Source organism: Barbatula barbatula (assembly GCF_947034865.1).
Source record: "Barbatula barbatula genome assembly, chromosome: 11".
Lineage (NCBI taxonomy): Eukaryota > Metazoa > Chordata > Actinopteri > Cypriniformes > Nemacheilidae > Barbatula > Barbatula barbatula.
The window spans coordinates 13,415,297-13,435,875 of NC_136774.1; the positions used below are offsets into that span (position 1 = coordinate 13,415,297).

The window sequence follows — 20,579 nt, forward strand, 5'->3', positions numbered from 1 at the left end:
GACACTACCACACCGCTGTTTTTTTATTTTCCTTGGGTAAAAGATTAAGGAGCAACTGGTTTAGGATCCATGTTGTGTAACTGGTCACACTTGGACATACTAAGAGCAGATCAATCTAAAACCCGACATGTGACCGGCATCTTAATCAAAGATGATCTTTTGAAACTGAGAAGACATTGGCTGTTGATGGCATCCTTGGCTTTGTATTTTGCATTTTCATAGTGCCAATGTGTGATAAGCAAGCATTTCCAAACACCTACATGTTCTCCTTTTCTCATCTACAGTACATCCAGACATACAAAATAGCTGTGAAAAGCTTCTCTTCATATGATGGAAACAAACCTTCTCAAATATTCCCAAGTATTACAGTACTGGTGTGCAAATGTGTTTAAATAGCATACAAATACATTCTACCAAACCCTGTGGCCTTCTTTAAATTTACAGTAATGGTTGGAAGACCTGATCAATGACGGTTAGTCATTGTATCTTTCTCTCCGGGACATCCCTGAGACATATGTGGTATCCCAAAACTAACGTTCTCTACATATGCCTCTCTGGCTAAGGCATATAGAACACATCTAAGGGCGTAATTGTGTGTAAATAATTTCTTCATGCCAGGGAAAGGGGCATTAGGGAAGACAGCTTGCTCACAAAAAAGGAAACAACATTTTCACTATGACTATCTTATCTAAGTGCAACGACACAACAGTTACTAAAGCAAGATCACCCACATTGTGCGACTTCTCCTCAAGTGTCATGCAGTATCGCAAATGGCTAGTGCTAACAGCCGCAAGGTTAGTTTGAAGATGGAATTGTGCAAATTTGAACAACATCACTATGGGGTCATCGATTTAGGATCCAAACATTGTTTGATCATGTCAAATACATCGATAAATCATTTCGGCACAATACAATGGAATGCATTGTCAAAATCAGTCGATGGTAACCCTCAGCATAACAAAACATGCTTTAAAACAATCAGCAGACGTATTTTAGAACATATATTGGCGATACAGGGTGGATGATTTTAAGAAACACAAAGTGTCCATCAAATCACCAAACTTTTAAAAACGTAGGTCTATCAAATTATATTTGTTATCGGTTGTAAGCAGCATGAAGAGGAAAACCGACCAATAGGCTATCATGGTTTATTAATGCATTTTGTTTTCCTATTAGTTATTTTATTTATTCGATTTCAGTATATGTATTTCTATATTGATTTTGAAATGCTTTGTCTATTGAAATGAAACTGTGCACACGTTCCCATTAACATTAAAGTAAAGTTTGAGATTTCAAGAGCAGGGTGCTGTGTGCGGTGATGGCCTGTAGGCTACACTATAACCTTTCTGATGTTTAAATTTGGCGAAGTGATATGGAACTGTAATGCAGTCAGCAGACGTGGAACACCTTCATATGTGCGTATTTACTGAAAGTTAATGCATACCCATAGAACGTTTGTCAACCAATCAGATTGAAGCATTCAACAGCCCCGTGGTATAATCAGTTTTAAGGTATAATAATAGGAGCCTGGAATGCACCAAACAGGCAAGTATTAGCATATACGTGTTTAGTGTATCTATGTTCAATCTCTGTGTAGGTAGTGTAAAGGCGTGTCGTTGTGATTTCACACCTTCCTTGCTTCGACTTGACTCAAATACAACAGGGAATGTTTCAAATGTGATTCAATTGTGTAACACTGAAATGCAGCAGTGTTTCAATCTTTAAGCAGTGTAGGCAGTGCTTTATCACCGTCACATTGCATATTGACGTGCACAGATCTGACACGTACACAGATGTGCATTTAGATTGGTCCTTTTTACAGAGAATAGTAATATGACAAGTGTTTTCATTTGTGTGTTTTTTAGAGAAACAAATATAGTTACCTCTCCATCGCAACCTTTGCATTTGTGTGTGTATGTAGGTGTGTGTGTCTTATTCCACAGAGAAGAGGCTTGCAAAGGATTTCCGAAGGTTGCGGATGGTCTCAGCCTTGGCTTCGTCCTGACTAGGACTTTGGTGCTGGGCGGCCGGCGTTTCTGGAATGTTGAATGCATTGGTAAGAGACTGGGATTTGCTATAAAGAGAAAGAAGTGGCAATAGAGGAGAGGAAGAGGCTATTAAAGTCATGCAGCAAACCCATGGAGATGGCTTATAAAAGTATGCCAGAGATAAAATAAATAAGATGTGAGAGAGAGCGAGAGAGAGAGAAACGAAATTCATGTGCTATCTTTCGTCTCATTCATTTCAGCAGTCATGACTTAAGTGCAATGCTTACATCAGGCTTGGGAATTATGGCAAATGGAATCTCCAGATGTAGAAACATGCACTTAATTGTGCGTCACTGTTTGTTCTCGGCCACTATTCCAAAATGAAGAACCGGGTGTAGAGGCACATACGCAACCACGTCTAGGTAAGCCAGAAAGAATGGATGTACGCAGGCAAGTAGCCTACATTTATCAGCGGCAGAGTGCCAGATGTGTCATTTTTTAATTGAATTGAGGAATAGTGGGGAGATGATCACATTCATACTTGCTGACTACTGCTTGACAGTGAAAATGGATATGAATGCGCTTTTCCACAGAGAAAAATGCAATTTCCACAATCAAGTGCATGAATGGTTTGAGAGCAAGACCAAAGCTGTCTTCAGCATGCAAAATACCACATCGTCTGGTGAGCATACTTCTGTATCTCCATTTTAAATATGCGTCTACCTAAGCCGCATTGACAGTTATCGTTACTATTACTGTAAGGGTGCTCCAATCAGAATTTTTACGATACGATAAAGGATTATGTCTAACTATTTATAAAACAATTGTAAGAACAATGTATATCACCTGATGAATTAAGAGATGAAAAGAAATCATAAATTGACAACTTGCTAACAACATGTTCCTCTCCCTTTTTAGAAAGTAAACGTAAATTATAGCAGCCATAGGAACAGCTTAGCGTATAACATAGATTTCCTGTTTAATAATTATATAAAAATAACAGAATAAAAACAACCTACAAACTGCAAACCTTCGGGAATGACAACTCCATTTAAATGCGGGAGTGAATGCCCTGATAGTTCCATCATGTGTCCCCATTTGTGAGGATTGACACACTAGTAACCATAGCAACGTTCTGGTGTCTCGCATTTCTAAGAATATAATCCGTTTGATATCTGTTATTTTTCAGAGATTCTCTTTGTCAGTCATATAAACTAAAGTACCTCTGTACCTCACAGATTGCTGTGTTTTGTTGGAGAGCCCTCTTTTCTCAACTCTTTAGGTGTCCTTTACGGATATAAGAGATTTTTGGGTCTTATGAAATATAAATTATTTGTATTTGTAAAGTGGCAATCTGTAAGTTTTTTTATTGAAAATGAAATAAAACCAATTATTGAGCAAATACATGAAAGATCGGTGTTTAAAACTGCATCATTACCCTTGCTGGATTCACCACGGAAAGCTTGTGATAATGGTTTGTAGTTGTTTCATCGTTTGTTCTTTCTCTTTTTGTTATGTTCTTTATGATAAATGTAACTCAAGCCCTATTTGCATGGGATTTATTATCTGGGGACCTCGTGTGATTTAGAAATTAGCTCCCCACATCTGTATTTCATGTGGCGCATTGGCACGGGAAAAGTGAATGTACGTAAATGTACTGACTTATTTCCCAGATATGATGGGAAGGCTTTGCGTATAGTTTATATATATATATATATATATATATATATTTATATATATGTGTGTTTATGTTCTTATTTGAAGATTGTTGAAGATTTTCACCGATGCACTGTCACAGGCCACACGTGACATACAACTCAAAACATCAGACTCATCAGCACAGTGGAGCAGTGCCTAATCACAACTCACATAAAGAAAATACCTCCGCACATTTCCTGCATTAGCAATTACAAACTTAGATGGCGACAAAGAGGCCATGCTTACAGATTGCCACTTTAAGGTTTATTTTGGGTCTCTATTTGCTGTTTTTTTTTCTATGAAGATCTGGCAACACTGTCATTTTAGCGAAGGGCTCAAAACTTCTTTCCTCTTCTTTTGTAGCACCTCACATATAGATGAAAACAACTGATGGTCGTCTAGATACGTCATGACTGTAGTTATTGAGTTCGGTTCCAAAAAAGTACACACTGCGTATAGTTTTGGTAAATGCTATTGCATTTTTCAGGGGTTAATTGATAGTAGAATGAAGTTATCACTCTGGTAAACCGAATTTATCTGCAGTGTGTATGTGTCAGTTTTTGAGTGCAACAAAAATTGCAACCAACAGCTGAGTGAATGACTGAGCTGAACGATCCAAACTACGCTTTGTGTCATTTGATCGGCTCTTTTGATCAGCCATTATAGAGATCGCCGGTCGACTGATCAATCCAAGCACCCTTAATTGTCAAACATTGTCATTACTATTATCAGGTCTATGAGGACATCATAGTATTTATGTATAATATAGCCAGAAGCATTTGGATGTGTTTGTCCATTTACTGAAAATGGAATAATGGATATCACTTTGCATAATATCAAGAATTCCAGGGTGGGTCTTTGACATACTTGTCAACCACTTACAACATCTTACTTTACGTGTAGCTTAACCTGAAATCACAATCACTGTTAGTCATACAATCAGGCAACTTGTTATACAATCTCAACCATCTGATCTAATCATTTGGATGGGTGATGAAACATCATTAATAAATGGAAAAACACATTCAGATACTATGTGAATTCCAAAAGACATGAAAATCAAGGTAACTTAAGTTCTTACTTAAGCTGTGGGGATCCACTCAGGGCTGGGTGATCAGGACTCGGTTTCTGTGGAGGTTGGGGTTTCTGCTGCAACGGAGGTCGTGCACCTCCAGGCCCTCCCTGGCCCTGTGTAGTGGGCCGCGGCTGCTGCGTGGTGGGGGCACGAGGACCTCCCTGCTGTTGCGGGGCTGCTTGTGGGGCATCTTGTGTTGGCTGCGTCCCACCCTGGGTAGCCTGCCTAGTTGGCTGGCCTTGTTTTTGTGGCTGGGCCCTCTGCTGGGGTTGACCAGCCGGTTTGGGACCCTGGCCGGCAGTTTGAGGCCTCTGTGACTGAGGAGAGCCGCCCGAGCCACGCTGGGGGACACTCTGTGCTGGAGGAGGCCTCTGCGGTACTGCGGACCCTTGACTGAGTTGTCGGTGTGGTGCTGGATGGGGTGGCCTGGTTTGTTGAGCAGGAGGGTCCTGGGTGTTAGGACTGGTCACAGTCTGGGGTTGGGATGGGGGCTGGCCCTGGGGAGAGGGACGCTGCTGTGGTGGAGTCCCTTGACGAGCTGTAGTAGTGCTCACAGGGGCTTGTTGCGGACCTCCTAAAACATATGAGTAAAATAAAAGCTGATTTTACTGGGTTAACCTTAACAAATGTAATTAATTTATGTAATTTATATTTATTCGTATGATCTAAAAATAAATAGATGGCAGTTTTGTGGTATGGTAATTCCTTACCCTGTGGAGGAGGGCGCTGTTGTGCCTGTGGCACTCTAGACTGAGAGATCGGTTGAGGCGAAACAGCTGGCCCCTAGTGTTGCCAAAGTGAAATAGCAAAAAAACATATCAAAGTTTATTAAATGCACATAAAATGCACAAAAAAGTTTTCAGCGCAACTAACAAATCAAACTGAAATCCAATTGTTTTTTAACATAACATTGGTTGCCTTAACTCGATGAATTTGTTGCAGACTCGTTGTTGACTAATATATTTAAGTTGAATTAACTCAAAATTTTAAGGAACCAGATAACTTATCTTTTAAAGCAACACTTTGTAGTTTTGCGATCTTAAAATAATGTCTCTAAAATGATTTCAGTGGTAAAACAACTCTTAACTGGACGAATACTACTCTCGCTGCTACCTGAGCAGCCTCATAGTGTCTACAACCACATTCTTTAAGTTTCGTGCACAGTCCTTTCCTCTCCCCTGCCTGCAGAAGAGTCCAAAATGGTTTCCAAACAATGTTTCTGCATTTGCCGGTTTCATCAGCTTAATTAACAATTCACGTATTGCGCTGACCACAGGAAAGCTTATACAGCGACTTTATTTATGACAGTGGTAACAGACAATTGCGCTTATAGACCACAGAGGGGAGCCATCAGCAAAAGTTCTATAGAGTGGCTTTAAGTTGAACAAGCATTTTTTACAGCGTGGTCTGTTGATCACATTGTTTCTCGTAAATTTCTTGTAAATTTAACAATGTGATAATGCCATGTTGGAGGCGGAATGAAATGCATGCTCTTGTGAATGTTTGTATGTTGAAGCCAATTTTTTATCATTTTAAAAATATGAATACATTTTTATACAAGGATATAAACTCTTCTGTTTGCCTTGGAGGACCCCAGAGGAAAATGTAATTCCTCAGATGTTGCTCTTGCATAGCTCAGGATATTTGATGTAGTTCTTACTTGTGTTTTAAGCGTAAGTTACTGCTTAGGAGCAGTAAAAAAGAAACAATTGGGACAACTGTTAAAATACATGAGGTATATAAAATAAGTAGATTGTTACCGTGGTTTTCGTAAACTTTATGAAAAAAACATGTTTTTGATTGAGGAACAAATCTGTCCTGATCTCAGTTTGTGACAGTATTGAGATCTCTACTGAATCTCTGATGGATAGATTTGGGAGATTTTCTGGGAGGGGAATTCAGGAGACATGTGTGAGACATAAGTCATTTACCTTTTGCTCTATATTTAATCTAATTAACGTCTAAGATAAATGATTGAAATATTATAGAGATCTTTGATTTGATAGGTATTTATTAACCATAGGTCATATGACACCTGGAAAGCAATTGCTTTAGAAAATGACACATTTAACACAGCGACAACACATTTTTGCTAGATGACCAACAGACAAACCTGACTGACATTTTTATAGAGAATAAATAGAGTTTATAGAGTTTATAGCGACTGACATCTTCTATAGTAGAAATGGATAACGCTTTTTGATTACTCTATAAAAATGTTTATAACTCTAATTTAACAAAAGTAGTGCTTCATGGAACTTAAAAAATTGAGAACCATTCAATGACATAACAAAGTTAACAAAACTTCCCATTGGCATATGTTATCAAAATATTCTGTTATTATTCAGCTAAGTTCTGGGATGGTACGAGGCTAAGTAAAACCAAAATGTTTTGTTGAACTATTCCAAAGCTATTTTAATGGAGACAGTTTCTCTTTAATGGAGCATAATTATCAGCAAATTAAAGGTATGCTTATAAAATCTTCTGCAATGTTGTGTGAGTTTGAGTAATATTGAAGTACATGTCAGCCTCTCGCAGGCTTCTATTGCTGGGGAGGAAATTAAATCATTCAGAGCACAGATGCGGGATGATGTTTTCACCAGAATCACTCCTTCTCTCTCTTCAATCTGTGTAGGCATCATTACAATCACATGTTTTGGAGCAACGAAGAAGAGCACTATCTGCTCTGCAGTCGAAGGTAAGAAGGAGTCATACAGTGACTATAGCTTTTTGCATAAAAAATGTTGTGTCTTAATTGACAATAAAAATTAACTGGTGGTAGAAAATTATATTGTTTTACTGTATTGTACAGCATTGCACTCCTCTATGCCGAATAAGCAATAAATACATTGGGTATAAATGTCAGATATGTTGTCAAGAAGGAGAATATTGTGCATATTGTGTGCCTAAGCAACCAGGCTGGCTTAAACCAAGGCTCTTTAAAATGAAATCTATCGTTAGTGTTCTTGGAGAAGGAGAATATATAAGGATGTGTTCAAATGTGTGTTAACCTGGGAGCGAACCGGCGCGGCAGCTGAAGTTTGTGGAACAGTCTGGTTCATTTTGGTCACAACGAGATCAGCAATCAAAGCCCGGTCCTCATCCTGTTGGTCTCCTATGAGAGGCATTGAGCAGCCCACAACCTAGTAGGCACACACAGTATTTGCTAACGGCACAGAGAATATTTAGAAAAAGAGATTACGAAGGGTGATTGATTCTGCACATGTCGGTTATGTAGTCCGTGACTTCTTACCTCTATGATGTAGTCTTGACCGTCTTTACCGTGTAGTGCTTCTACAGCGCATATATCAAGACCTCCGAAAACCTCAGAGCAGACGTCCACCCACTTACGATACCTGCAGGGAGAATGTGATAATGATGGCCTTGCTCATTCCACTAAAAGCATCCACCCACACTAACGCCACAGAAAATCCCGATTACTGTATTGCATGTTAGGCACCAGTATTTAACATATTTTTGGATAAAAAGTTTAACAGAAGCTTGTTTTGAAAATAAAAATAATAAAAGAAAAGGTTGTTTAAATTATAATGAAATAATAGAGATTTGAAAATAAAAATGGTTTTGATTTGCATAGGTCGTTTTTCCCATTATTCATATACAAACGATAGAAGTGTTTTTTGAGCTACCATCAATACCCACAGCAGGCAATTCTTAAGAAAATTTAATGGGGTACAAGCAGAGGAAAAAGTGTAAAATCAAATAGCAAAAAATAGTAAAAGCAAAAACAATATTCTTGTTAACACAGTAGTAAGGGACTATGTATAAAGTTCATCCATTACGTATAAACGAACAACAGCCCACGACAGTCAAACGGTAAAAAAAACACGAGATTGATGGTGTTTTACGACAGTTAAGGGTTGCTATACTGTAAAACACAACTATAGGTTGTAATATGCTTCTGCCAAAAACAAGTCAGTGGGTAGATTTTTCATTAAATTATTCTAAAGCCAAATGCTGTGCACATTTTTAGCATTCTGTTGATCCTGCTGTATGTCAAAAATGTACCTAGTTTGTGGTTTTAATCTGAGGCTTATACTGTATATATGATAGAAAACTGAAGACTCCCAGGTACTATAAAGGACTAAAATTAAACTCTCGTATTTCAGACAAGTATGTTATTTAATGTCCTGATGTTGAAGCTGTAAAATATGCCTCGTGTTTAAACAGAAAGGTCTACCTGTCCGACATGGCCACCTGCTCTAACATGGCCGATCCTGTGTTGGTCTTCCAGTTGCCAGATATAGATGTTCGCCTGCCAAATAACAAAAAGATGATTTATTAGATGATGTCCCAAAATCATTGTAATGAATTATATTTTTAAAAGCATAAGATGAAGAATTCATGGCATATGTCATAAATACAACACCATGATAGAAAAGCTCTTACATGTAGGCCTTGTAGTTGTCACCAATTTTCTGGATTCGAACGTCATACTTGGCATCGATAAAAGGCTCAGATGTGGCATATGTTTTAGTCAAAGCCACAACACTAGCGATGTCTTGGAAATCATATTGATTGTCCACTTTCACCTGAACACAGAATTGTAAAAACAGTAACACATCTGTAATTCAAAATAGGACCAAACAATCCGTAGAATAAAAAAACAGATTTTTGTTAAATTAGCTGTTTAGACATTTTAATCAAAATCAAAGGGAATAATTTGATCATCTATTTTGTAAATGGGTATCAGTTATACCTTTCCCATCCCGGAATGAGCATGACCCATCTTCACAACCACAGGAAAGCTGGTAGTAGTGATCTGATAACAAATGAGATATATAAAATATTTATATTTTACCAATACCAGGCTTTACAGATGTTAACAAGCAGTTATGTGTTGCATTCTCTCTTTAATTAATAAGAGAAAATGCTACATTTGCAGACTCTTGTGTTGCTTGATAGGCATCTTATTTTTTATCTTTGCAGCAGCAGAAATGCATGAGCAAAATCATAAACATAGACCCAAAAAAAAAACATAAACCTGAAGAAATTACGTCGGAGAATGCAACTCTTTATCATTCACAAAGGCTTGGTGAGAAAACATTATGGCAGTGTGTGTGTCTGGGTTTTTTATGTCTGAGGGAAAACAAGGCCGGTGTCTGCAGTCGAGTGGTAGGGGATGGTGTGGCACTGCAGCATGTCTCTCCCATTAAAATCGAATAGCACCTCTGCGAAAAAGAATGTCCCCAGAATGGAAAGTTCTGTTATTACCTTGAATTACTATGAATATTAATGTTGAGCTCTGCTCTGATTGGCTGTTTAGCTGTGTGGCGCATGAACCAAGCTCACACAGCCTGGAAGAAGTGGATAAAATCAGACCCGCTTGACTTAATAACTGTATAAAGAAGACGCGTGTCTGTGCAGCTCGCGTAGTATTAAGAAGGCACGCATGAGTTTATAACTGAGAAGCTTGCACTGTACAGATTACACACAGTAGAGGTGGGTAGTAACGAGCTACATTTACTTCATTACATTAACTTCAGTTACATTTACTTCAGTTACATTTTGGAAAATATGTACTTTTAAAGGAAAATTTAAAGTGGGTACTCTTACTTGTGTATATTTCTAATAGAAAATCTGTACTTTTTCTTTGTTACATTGCATGACGTTCCTTCGTTCATTCATTTTAAAATTTGCATTATAAAATGCATTGTTTATTTTACTGGCATTCCCGAGTAATTGATAATTGAGTCGATTCTTTTAAAAAGTAATTTTAAAAATGTATTTAAGAATGGGCAAAACCGTCTGAATGGGTTCAAAAGTCAGTTGAAATGATTTGTTCAGTTCGCAGCACGATCTGAATCATCTGAAGCTCCTTGTAGCACGAAACTTAAGAACACGCAGAACACAAAGAGTGGATATGAAGTGGATATGAATCTATATCTATCCAATCAAAACTACAAATGTGTCATATTGTTTGCCAGCAATGATAAATGCCCGCCATTTATGCGCGGACCCGCGCGACCTGTTCGCCAGAAACAGCAACATGAGCACGACCTGTTAGACACAGAGACTTGGGCTTGCAGAAATATACATTTTGAAGATCAGAAGGTAGAAAACTTGTTGATGGGGGTGTGGTACAAGGTTTACTGTATGTTTACAGGAGCTTTTCACAACACACACATGTGACATGACATGTGAAAACATAAATTTAATCTAAAATCAGTTTTTATTTCATAAAAGAGAGCACTGCATATGTTTTAGACCATCTTAGGAAATGTTCTGAGTTTAGTTTAATGCATTGTAAACGCTATTAGGACTAAATTGGCCCAGAACATGGACGGGTATGTGCAACGTTGGGGGCGTACATCCCGACTGTAACGTCACAGTCAGTGTTATGTTCGGATTGTTCAGTGGACTTTTACATGCACAAGATTGACATAAGAAGGAGAAAACAATAGTGTTTGAGGCTCACGATATGTCATTTCCATAATACCTTTTATTATTCATCTATGGCTAGGTACAGTTTTTCATTCTATGGCACCTTAAAAACAAGGCTTACTTTCCTAAATATGAATTAACATATTTAGACTAGACAGGACTGTGTTAGGTTGTGGGGGGCAATACTGAAGTGGGCTGGTGAATATGCATGAGCTTATTTTATTTTCTTGTTTACTGCTTCGAAGCACCACAGTCCCTCCCACAGATGGGAACTCTGTGCTGGGTCCAGTGGGACCATCTGAAGCCTGATAGCTTCGGCTAGCAGTAAGGATTACTAGTGAGGAGTGCCGGGAGACATACAGAGACAGATGGTTTAACACTCACCATCTCCTTGTGGTTGGGGTAATAAACCTGGTCAATCAGTGGGAACTCCTCTGGACCCAACTGCTTGTACAATCTGGACAACTGAGCGAACTTCAAGGCGCAGACATACATAAACACAAACAGATTTTATGCAAAAGTCCTAATTGCAATTATTAAAATTACATTATACATTCTGTCTTAGGCCTTACATAATGAAACATCATGTTTTTACTACCTTAGAATTAGCAATTTCTATCTGTATACAGTGTGGGTCCCCTTACATGGAGTTTGCCATTTTTTCTCTGGGGGAGGGGTGATTTGAGCCATTGGTTGCAATTCGCAACCTCACCGCTAGATGCCATTAAATTTCATACACTGGACCTTTAAAGTATAAGTGTGACATTTCCACACTACACAAAATAATTAACAAATCGGATTGTCCAATCCATAGAACAAGGAGGAGGTGCTTGAAGCTTGAATGGAACTAGTCACTATTTTTGCCTTTAGTGTAATTTGTGTAGAGCTCACCATCCATGGTTTGTCGCAGAAGTTGTAAACAGAGTGAAGAGAGTTGACACTGGGAATGCCAGCATATTGAAGACCAATCACAATGTTCCTGTGGTCGCCATTTTTGGCCATGCTGTACGCATGCTGTCGCACCAGAACAAAATCTGGCTTAAAACACCTAAATGACCACAGAAATGCAGTTTAACACAATCCTTATTGTACAAAAATACAAAACACTTTATGTAAGATTGTATAATGAATCTCAATCTTAATATAATGCTTTAAAAAATACTATAGCCAAAAACAAAAAGTCAACAAAAGCCACAAACCAAATTAGTAGTTGATACGATAAGGCCCCTTCATGAAGTCTATTAAAACCTACTTTGTGATTTTGTTGCCATTGCGGATAGCCTCAATGTCCACGCTATAGCTTCCTGTTGCATGAGCGATCAAGTTAACCTCCGAGAAATCAGCCTAGAAAATCAATTAAAATCACCAATAATTGGATCAATGAATGCATCAATACATGTGACAAATTAAACTGTCAGAATATATACAACAAATCAGCACCTGAGCCCTGGTTATTTTAAGTACTGAATCTTTAAAGGGGTAGTTCACTCAAAAATGAAAAATTTGTGTCCAGAAGTGAATGGGTACCACCGTTGTTTGGTTACCAGCCTATTTTCAAAATATAATCTTTGTGTTTGCACAAGAACGAAACTCATATTTCCTGGTGACAATGACAAGAGAGTAAGTAAATGATGACAGAATTTTCATTTTGGTTGAAATTTCCCTTTAAAATCCCTCATGTGTGGTGATAAATAGTCTAACATGTAAAACTACAAAAATGTATTACCAAAAGAAAAATGGAATAAATTTGTTTCTTCAGTCAGAAATGTATTTTGGCTTATTGTAAAGCTTCTAGCAAAATTGCATTGCCCATGCCACTGTGAGTAATTATAAGAGATATTATACACCAACACAATAGATTCATTTTCTTTTATATTCTAGATCCTGCATTTCATTACTGCTCAGGATGATTTTCTCTCCCGCTTTTCACAGACACAAACAATTCAATATCCAATTCAAAAGCGCAAACAAATGCCACTGAAGATATTACACAGGCCTTACATTATCATCAATAATTGATTTCAGACCTGACAGCTAAAAGATGGGCTAATATATTTTGAAGGGCATTGTAGTCATTACACCAAAAACCTGCTCATATGTTGCCATATTAATACTGAACTATTGAAAAAGTGTTCCCACCTGTTCTACTTTGATGTCAAATTCACCATGAACCTTCTTGCCTTTAAACACTTTCGCCCTAAAAAAGAAAGATTAAAAGAAATTTAGCAAATTACCTTAGTTCATTTTGACAAAGCTTGGGTGTAAGATCCTCATTAAATGTGTCACTAGACTTCTTGTGAATTACTCATCAGGTTTGTAAGTTGGCCTACACACAAGGATCGTGCGTCTGTCCCAAACACACTCAATAAAATCTGAAGACCATTGATGTAATTCAGTTTGCTACAAGATCTGTTTCGCCACTAACTGAACCAAATTTGTGAAATGCGCACAGACACGCGCAGGCACACCCACAAATACATACACACACGCGCGTGACAGTGAGGGAGATTGAGAAAGGCCCATAGACACATGAGTCACGACGTCTGGATAATGACTCCTTTTGGCCTGTATTACCATCACTTCAGGTGTCATTCTTAAAAGCTTAACGTAAGGTCGTCATCATCAAACCATTGACACCTATCTTTTATTTTGACTAGGTATGTGTGTTAAAAACATATGTACGCTGATGCTGAGATTACTACATCACGACACACCTTTGAGCAACATATACAAGCACATGAATGTTTCCCATGCTGATCTTACCAATCCGTCTGTTGGTCATCAATGACCAGGAGAATCTTTGCACCGCTCGTGCCGAGTCCCCTCTCGGCTGCCTCGTTAAAGGTAGCCGCGGCAGCGGCGGTGGTCTGTTTGACGGCGTTGGAAATTGAGGAAAAGAAGCCGGCGCCCGTAGACTGACTAGGGGGTTGACGCCTCTCTTGAGATCCAGGCGACACCACCGGGGCAGGGCTCTGCTGCGGCGGATCGGGCCGCTGTAGGTCGGTCATGTAGCCATTGGGCAAGTTAGACATAAAATTACTGTCCGACAGTCGACGTCGCAGGTAATTCATAGTAGGGATGAAAAAAGATGCGTCGAATACGAGAAACGGTAAATGGTGCCTCTATAGGTTCTGCACCACGTCAATCCAAGGCGAATGGAAATCTGGGCAGCAATGTCTAGATTGCACCCGTGTGGTTTAGTTTAACAGCAGACGGCAAAGAGACGCGGAAAAAAGACTCGATACGCAATTCTCTAGGGTGCACCTCAAAGCAAATGTCGTGTTTGGTCTATACAATATGCACAACATGAAACATTGACGCGTGTGGTTAAATATTTTCTTAATTATTGTGATTTATTGACTTACAGCACCGAGAAGATTGTTCAACAATTGGCATAAATCGCATATTAAACTCCTTCCGTTGATGTTAAGGATGTTGCAAGCTCCTGTTCAATGGACACGGAGAAAAACACCAAAGAGGCACTTCGTATAAAGTGTGCTCCGTGAAGGTAGTAATTGTCTTGAGCGAACTCGGTGAGGCAAAATTTCCTCCCGTCGTCCTCCGGTCAGAATCTCTGTCATCCGGTCCGGGATCTTGGAGGCGGAGGTGCGGTTGACATCGGTAAATGCAGTGATTGCGTCACACTTGCCATCCAATCCTGGTTATCCACCCAATGTTTTACTTTGACCCTTGTCGTTTTCCCAACTGGTTTGCGCACGTTATTTACGCACGGAACGGGTCCTTTCTGTGTTCGTTCATATGATATGATGAATGTGATGAATGGGAAGAAAAGAGGGCTTTGTCACGGTGAAACAGAGACATCGATGCAGCACAGGCAAATTAACAGTGGGTGGCGTAGGCTAGTGATTGAAGATGTGAGCTGGTAAATAAAAGGTTGTCGCTTCAATCCGCACAGGATCACTGAGGTATCACCACGGTACCCTTGAGAAAGACATTTAACCCCAGGTTGCTCAAGGAGAACCGGTTAAGGCCTCCTTAATCTCGTGTCTATTTAAATATAAATATGATAAATAACAATTAGTAAATGGATCAGAATTTCGATTGTTATGTATTTTTATGACATCAACTTGGGATACTCAAATACTGAAAATAAAGCATATGTTTACAGTATAATGCTGTTGTTATCATTTCCAAACTAAATTTGAAGGAAGGATTTTCAGCACTCTGGACAGTACCCAGAACATCTGGGTTTCAGAACCACGGACAGCGAATTATCCTAAATCTTATTTTAAAGGGTGATTTTTGGACTATTTGTTGCAGTTTTTACTTTCAAAAATGATAATTTTTCTGTAAAGGCATATACATTGAAGTGTGGACTAACACCATGTCTGTTGTTATTGCCTAGAAAATTGTTTATTTCCTTTTAACAAATTTCTTGACAAAATATATAACATATTATGTAAAATCTAATTATAAACACAAAGGTATTGTACACTTTAAACAAACATATACAGTAGTTTAATGGTTTAAACAAACATATTTTATGATTAATCATTCGTATAAAATTATGACTCTTAAAGCTGGCTTGAAATAAATAATATTTTTTATATCAGATTAAGGAAACCTGACATTTAGTTAAAAAAAGTTTTAAAATAACCAGTTCAAACTTTGATTTAGTATTTCCCCTTATATTATTTAAAAAGTGTATAGGTGTGTTAATTTGTACACTCTGAATCTATTATGTAAATTATATAAGCCATATTTGCACTGATGTTTTGAATGTTTGAAATCATAAAACATACACTACCATTCTTGGCAGTAACATACTTGTAGATTTTTGAAAACATAAACATCAAGCATAGCGTCAGTTCTGGCGTGTCACATGAGCCAAGCTTGCATCAGCTGATCACATCAGGTGCAGCTAATCAACTTTAACCAATAGTCATACAACACATAATAGACTGCATCCTTAAGTTGCCTTTCTTTGCTCCTCATCAGATGCTTAATCGTGCCATACTCAGAACCCACCTCCATCCCCAGCTCCTCCATATCTGTTGGATCATTTTAATTTAATCCTGTTACGCATCATGAGTTCTTCTGATTCCTCAGGTGGGGGGGGGGGGGCTGGATTGCTACGCTCACACTCTATCAGGCTGAATGCAAAGTTTATTTCTGCCAACCTTAAATATTGCTATTGTTTAAATATTTGATGACAGTGGACCTGACAGAATGTATAGTCCCTGAGAAATAGCCCATGTGACTTTGTGTGACAGCTATAGCCCCTTTCTCCCCTATTAGATTAGATTAGATTAGATTCAACTTTATTGTCATTACACATATACAAGTACAGTGTAACGAAATGTAGTTTAGGTCTAACCAGAAGTGCAGTTAGCAAGTGCAGGATATACAGTTAGAATAAATACAGAATACAATATGAGAGAATATAATACAGTGGGCATGGATTATAAAAATATTTTGCAGTAGGAATGTTCTATGAAAATATGACAGAAGGTATATACTATGAACAATATATACAGATGGCTATATACTATGAGCATTAATGTACAGGTGGATATGAACAGATAATAATTTAGACTAAAATAGTGCAAGACTCTTAGGTATGCATAAATTATTGACATTGGCTATTAAAGTTGCAGTGCAATAGGTGAGTTAATGCAGTTGTTGAAGTTCCAGTGCAGTGGATGAGTTAATGCAGTTATTAAAGTTACGGTGCAGTATACGAGTTAATGCAGTTAATAGGTTGCAGTCCAGAAGATGAGTTAATGCAGTTTATGGGTTACAGAGCAGTTGATTAGTTAATGCAGTTATTGAAGTTACAGTGCAATAGATGAGTGGATGCAGTTAATAGAGTTACCCGTGCAGTAGATTAGTTAATGCAGTTATTGCCTATAAGGCAATTCATCAGGAAATGTAACATTATGTCATCTGTAGACCCCACCTAATGCAACACTATACTTATGACAATACTTATAACAAGACATTTATGAAAAGGGTCTTATAAAGACAGACGGCCCTATCAATAAACAACACATCATTAACATGTTTTAGTTGAGTGGTGAGTGTGTTACACCCACATTAGCACAAAATAAAGGCGTGGGTAGCAGACACCTCCAGGCACACAATGCAATCTAAAATGTGCCTGTTCAAGAGTTATTTCACAGCAGTGGGCCTGCAGTCTATAATTTCTAGTCTATAACCCCCACTCACAACCATAAAAGTACGAATCAATGAGCGATTTTTCATTTCCTTATTTTACTCTAATGGTCTAATTAAGGGAATTGTTAGAGGAAATATCAATTAACCTCTTAAAATATTAACAATTTTAACTATTTATTTGAAAAGGTTCACACAGCCCTCTTTAAGTGTCCGACACTTGTTTTTGCTTGTACTTTATAAGTATATTTCCACAAGTTATAAAACTGCATTTACAGTTTCAAAGACAGTATAATTTATGTGCAATCTTGTAACAAATGGTTGATGGCAGCATGTGTCAGGCTTTCTCAAGATAACATAATTATTATCTATGGACTACTTAGCTACTTAATGTTGTCTTATACTCTTATTTTGTCTGGTCGTGCTCATTTGTGGTGCATAGCTTATACTCAGACAGTTTTCCCAATGCTGTACTTTTTTCTGAAATGCAGACTAAAAAATAACTGCACACTAAATCTATATTTTAACTCCACACAATGAATGCTAGTAATATCACACAATGCTTTTACAGGCCCCGTTGTCTGGAACCTGTTGATCAAGCTTTTGTCCAGTGCAAAATATGCATTGAATTAAAATGAATTCTGGCGTTGACCCCAATGCTAAGCCATTAGATTAAAAAAAGGAAGCTTTCCCACCTGTTCAATGCTGCTCTTTCAGTGATTGCTCAGAAGCATTGATATGTAAAAACATGAATGGTTAAGACAATCAGTCACTGACATTCAAAACAACAGAAGATATTTGCACCTTCTGTATGCCTAACACACATGTTAAAACAGCCATCAAACTGCATATCCTTGACTGTATGTTGATGTGATGCTTATACTGCAAAGTTGCAAAGTGGGGTTATAGACTGAGCAATTGTATTAACTTTATATTTACATACACTTTTAATACACGTGTGTTGTTTTGAAATCAAATTTACATTGTTAGTAATCTGCGTTAATAAAATTTACATTATTAATACTTCATGCAAATATCAGAAAGGGGAAAGTACAATTGAAAGACACTGTTACTCTTGAAAGGAATCATTTTCTGTTATCAATTGACTGAGGCTTTTAAAATATATATATATATATAATTTAAAATATAATATATAATTTCCCTCTTCTAGCTTGTTCAGACAGAATATTTAAAAACTTCACAGCAAAAATGTTATATAAAGGTATAAATGATTGTCTAGTGGATCACAAATTAGTCCTGTCAGTTTAAGAAAGAACCCCTCAGTCAACTTGTTATGTAAATAAAAGATGCCTGCCAACAGAATATGTATCTTCCATTTCAACCTCTCCACCACCATGGTCAAGACCAAATCGGTTTCAAAGGATGTCAGGGACAAGATTGTAGACCTGCACAAAACTTGAATACGCTACAGACAGAAGCCTGGTGAGAAGGAGACAACTGTTGCTGCGATTATTTGGAAATTGAAGAAATACAAAATAACTATCAATTGCCCTTGGTCTGGAGCTCCCTGCTAGATTTCCCCAATTGACTAAAGATGATCATGAGAAAGGTTAAAGATCAATCCAGAACTAAACGTAAGAAGCTTGTGAATGATTTTAAGACCGTTGGGACCACAGTTAGCAAGCAAACCATTGGTAACACGCTCAATAGATTGAAATCCTGAAGCACCCGCAAGGTCCTCATGCCCAAGAAGGCCCGTCTGGCTCATCTGAAGTTTGACAGTGAATATCAGAATTATTCCAAAAAGCTTTTGGAGTGATTTCTATGAGACCAAAATTGACAGAAGAGAAATGCTGACTATTACCCCAAGAACACCATCCCTACAGAGAAGCACAGTGTTGGAAACATTACGCTTTAGGGCCTTTTCTCTGCTACGGGTACAGGATGACTTCACCGCATTGAGGGCCTATATATATAAAGTATATACCCTAAATATCTTTTAAATACAGCAATCGAAAGTATGAAGTATGTTCTGTGCAAAAAATACATATACATATATATATATATATTTATATATATTTTAACAAAGAGCATACTTAATGGTAATAGAAAAAATAACATGGCGGTGGTTAGAAATGAACTGTTTGAATATTTGCAATTCGTATTTTCTACCACAAGAGTTCACCGTTTCCACATGATGCTCTGCCGTTGATATGATTCATTATTCTTTCTCAAAAAAGCGCTGCTCTATTTTGATGAATGTACACTGTGTGTGGCTTCCTGGGAAACCCTTTTATAAAATAGAAGACAATCCAATAATGATAGCTAGTAAGCAGCGTCAATATATACAGGCAGTGCAGTGATAACAATGTTAATTTGCAGGTATTGTGAGAGGCTGTCAGATTACAGATAATAAACCAGCTGTGACTAACCAGTCTTGAGTATTTAGTCCTTTATCTCATATCATCTATGTAAGTTCAACAGCTTCATTTTCTACAGTGGCACTTTACACAGATATCACTACAATGGTCTACTTGTAATGCAAATGGCTTTAACTGTGTATGTCCAGAGGGAGTGTATTTTCCACTCATGTATATAAGCACTTTTTGGCTTTAGCATGCTCAGACAGGATAGCACAGTACAAAGCTGTCTTCAGTACTCCGAAGTCTTTGTCTTTCAGCCAAAGAAGAACTAGGAAGAAAAGAACGGTGGAAAGAAAAGACCTGATGCATAAAGGTTGGGAACTCGCAGCATAACTGCATGTATGGGCAAGATAGTGGAATTAGTAAAGCTCAGGTGGGCAAAACACTCTGAAAATGCAGTCGGGTGAGATTTTAGATTAGAGCAGGGGAGGGGCTGTCGACAGGTGCTGACTCCAAGAAAGGAAACAAAGGACAGAGCAGAACTTGTTTTTGGATTCTGAGTGAATCCAGGAAAGGAAATGTTGGATGGTGAAGTTCAAAAAGTATGATTAAAGATAACTCATATTGCTGCATTTATGGATAAATGTGTATTTTTGTTAAAAGAGATAGGGTACAATTACGTTTTCTACAAAAAGTTTTTATTTTAAGTCTGAGTAATGGATGTCGATATGGTCTAGTAGCCTGGGAAGGTCAACAAAGTTTGTAAAGCCAGGAAATGGCTTTCCCAAGAAAGTGAAACTTTCAACAAGGAAACCATTCATCTCTTTGCCCCGTTGCCCTGGCATGTTGATACTTGGTATGGAGGTTAAAGCCACCTTACAATGCATGTGTGTTGAATTGTAATACAATTTTACAGCAACTGTGTGTACAAATATACAAATACATACAAATATCCAC

General features: G+C 37.9%; 1 protein-coding gene across 1 annotated transcript; it reads right to left on the minus strand.

Moving 5' to 3' along the window:
* Positions 1 to 1,932: 1,932 nt before the first annotated feature.
* syn1 (synapsin I) lies at positions 1,933 to 14,234 on the minus strand (the record flags this gene model as incomplete). Its single annotated transcript, XM_079468366.1, has 13 exons — positions 1,933 to 2,074; positions 4,768 to 5,335; positions 5,472 to 5,544; positions 7,773 to 7,904; positions 8,015 to 8,117; positions 8,960 to 9,034; positions 9,169 to 9,311; positions 9,479 to 9,541; positions 11,548 to 11,637; positions 12,055 to 12,211; positions 12,416 to 12,507; positions 13,303 to 13,360; positions 13,927 to 14,234. The coding sequence occupies 13 exons, from the start codon at positions 14,232 to 14,234 to the stop codon at positions 1,933 to 1,935; spliced, it is 2,004 nt and encodes a 667-aa protein (XP_079324492.1).
* Positions 14,235 to 20,579: the final 6,345 nt, after the last annotated feature.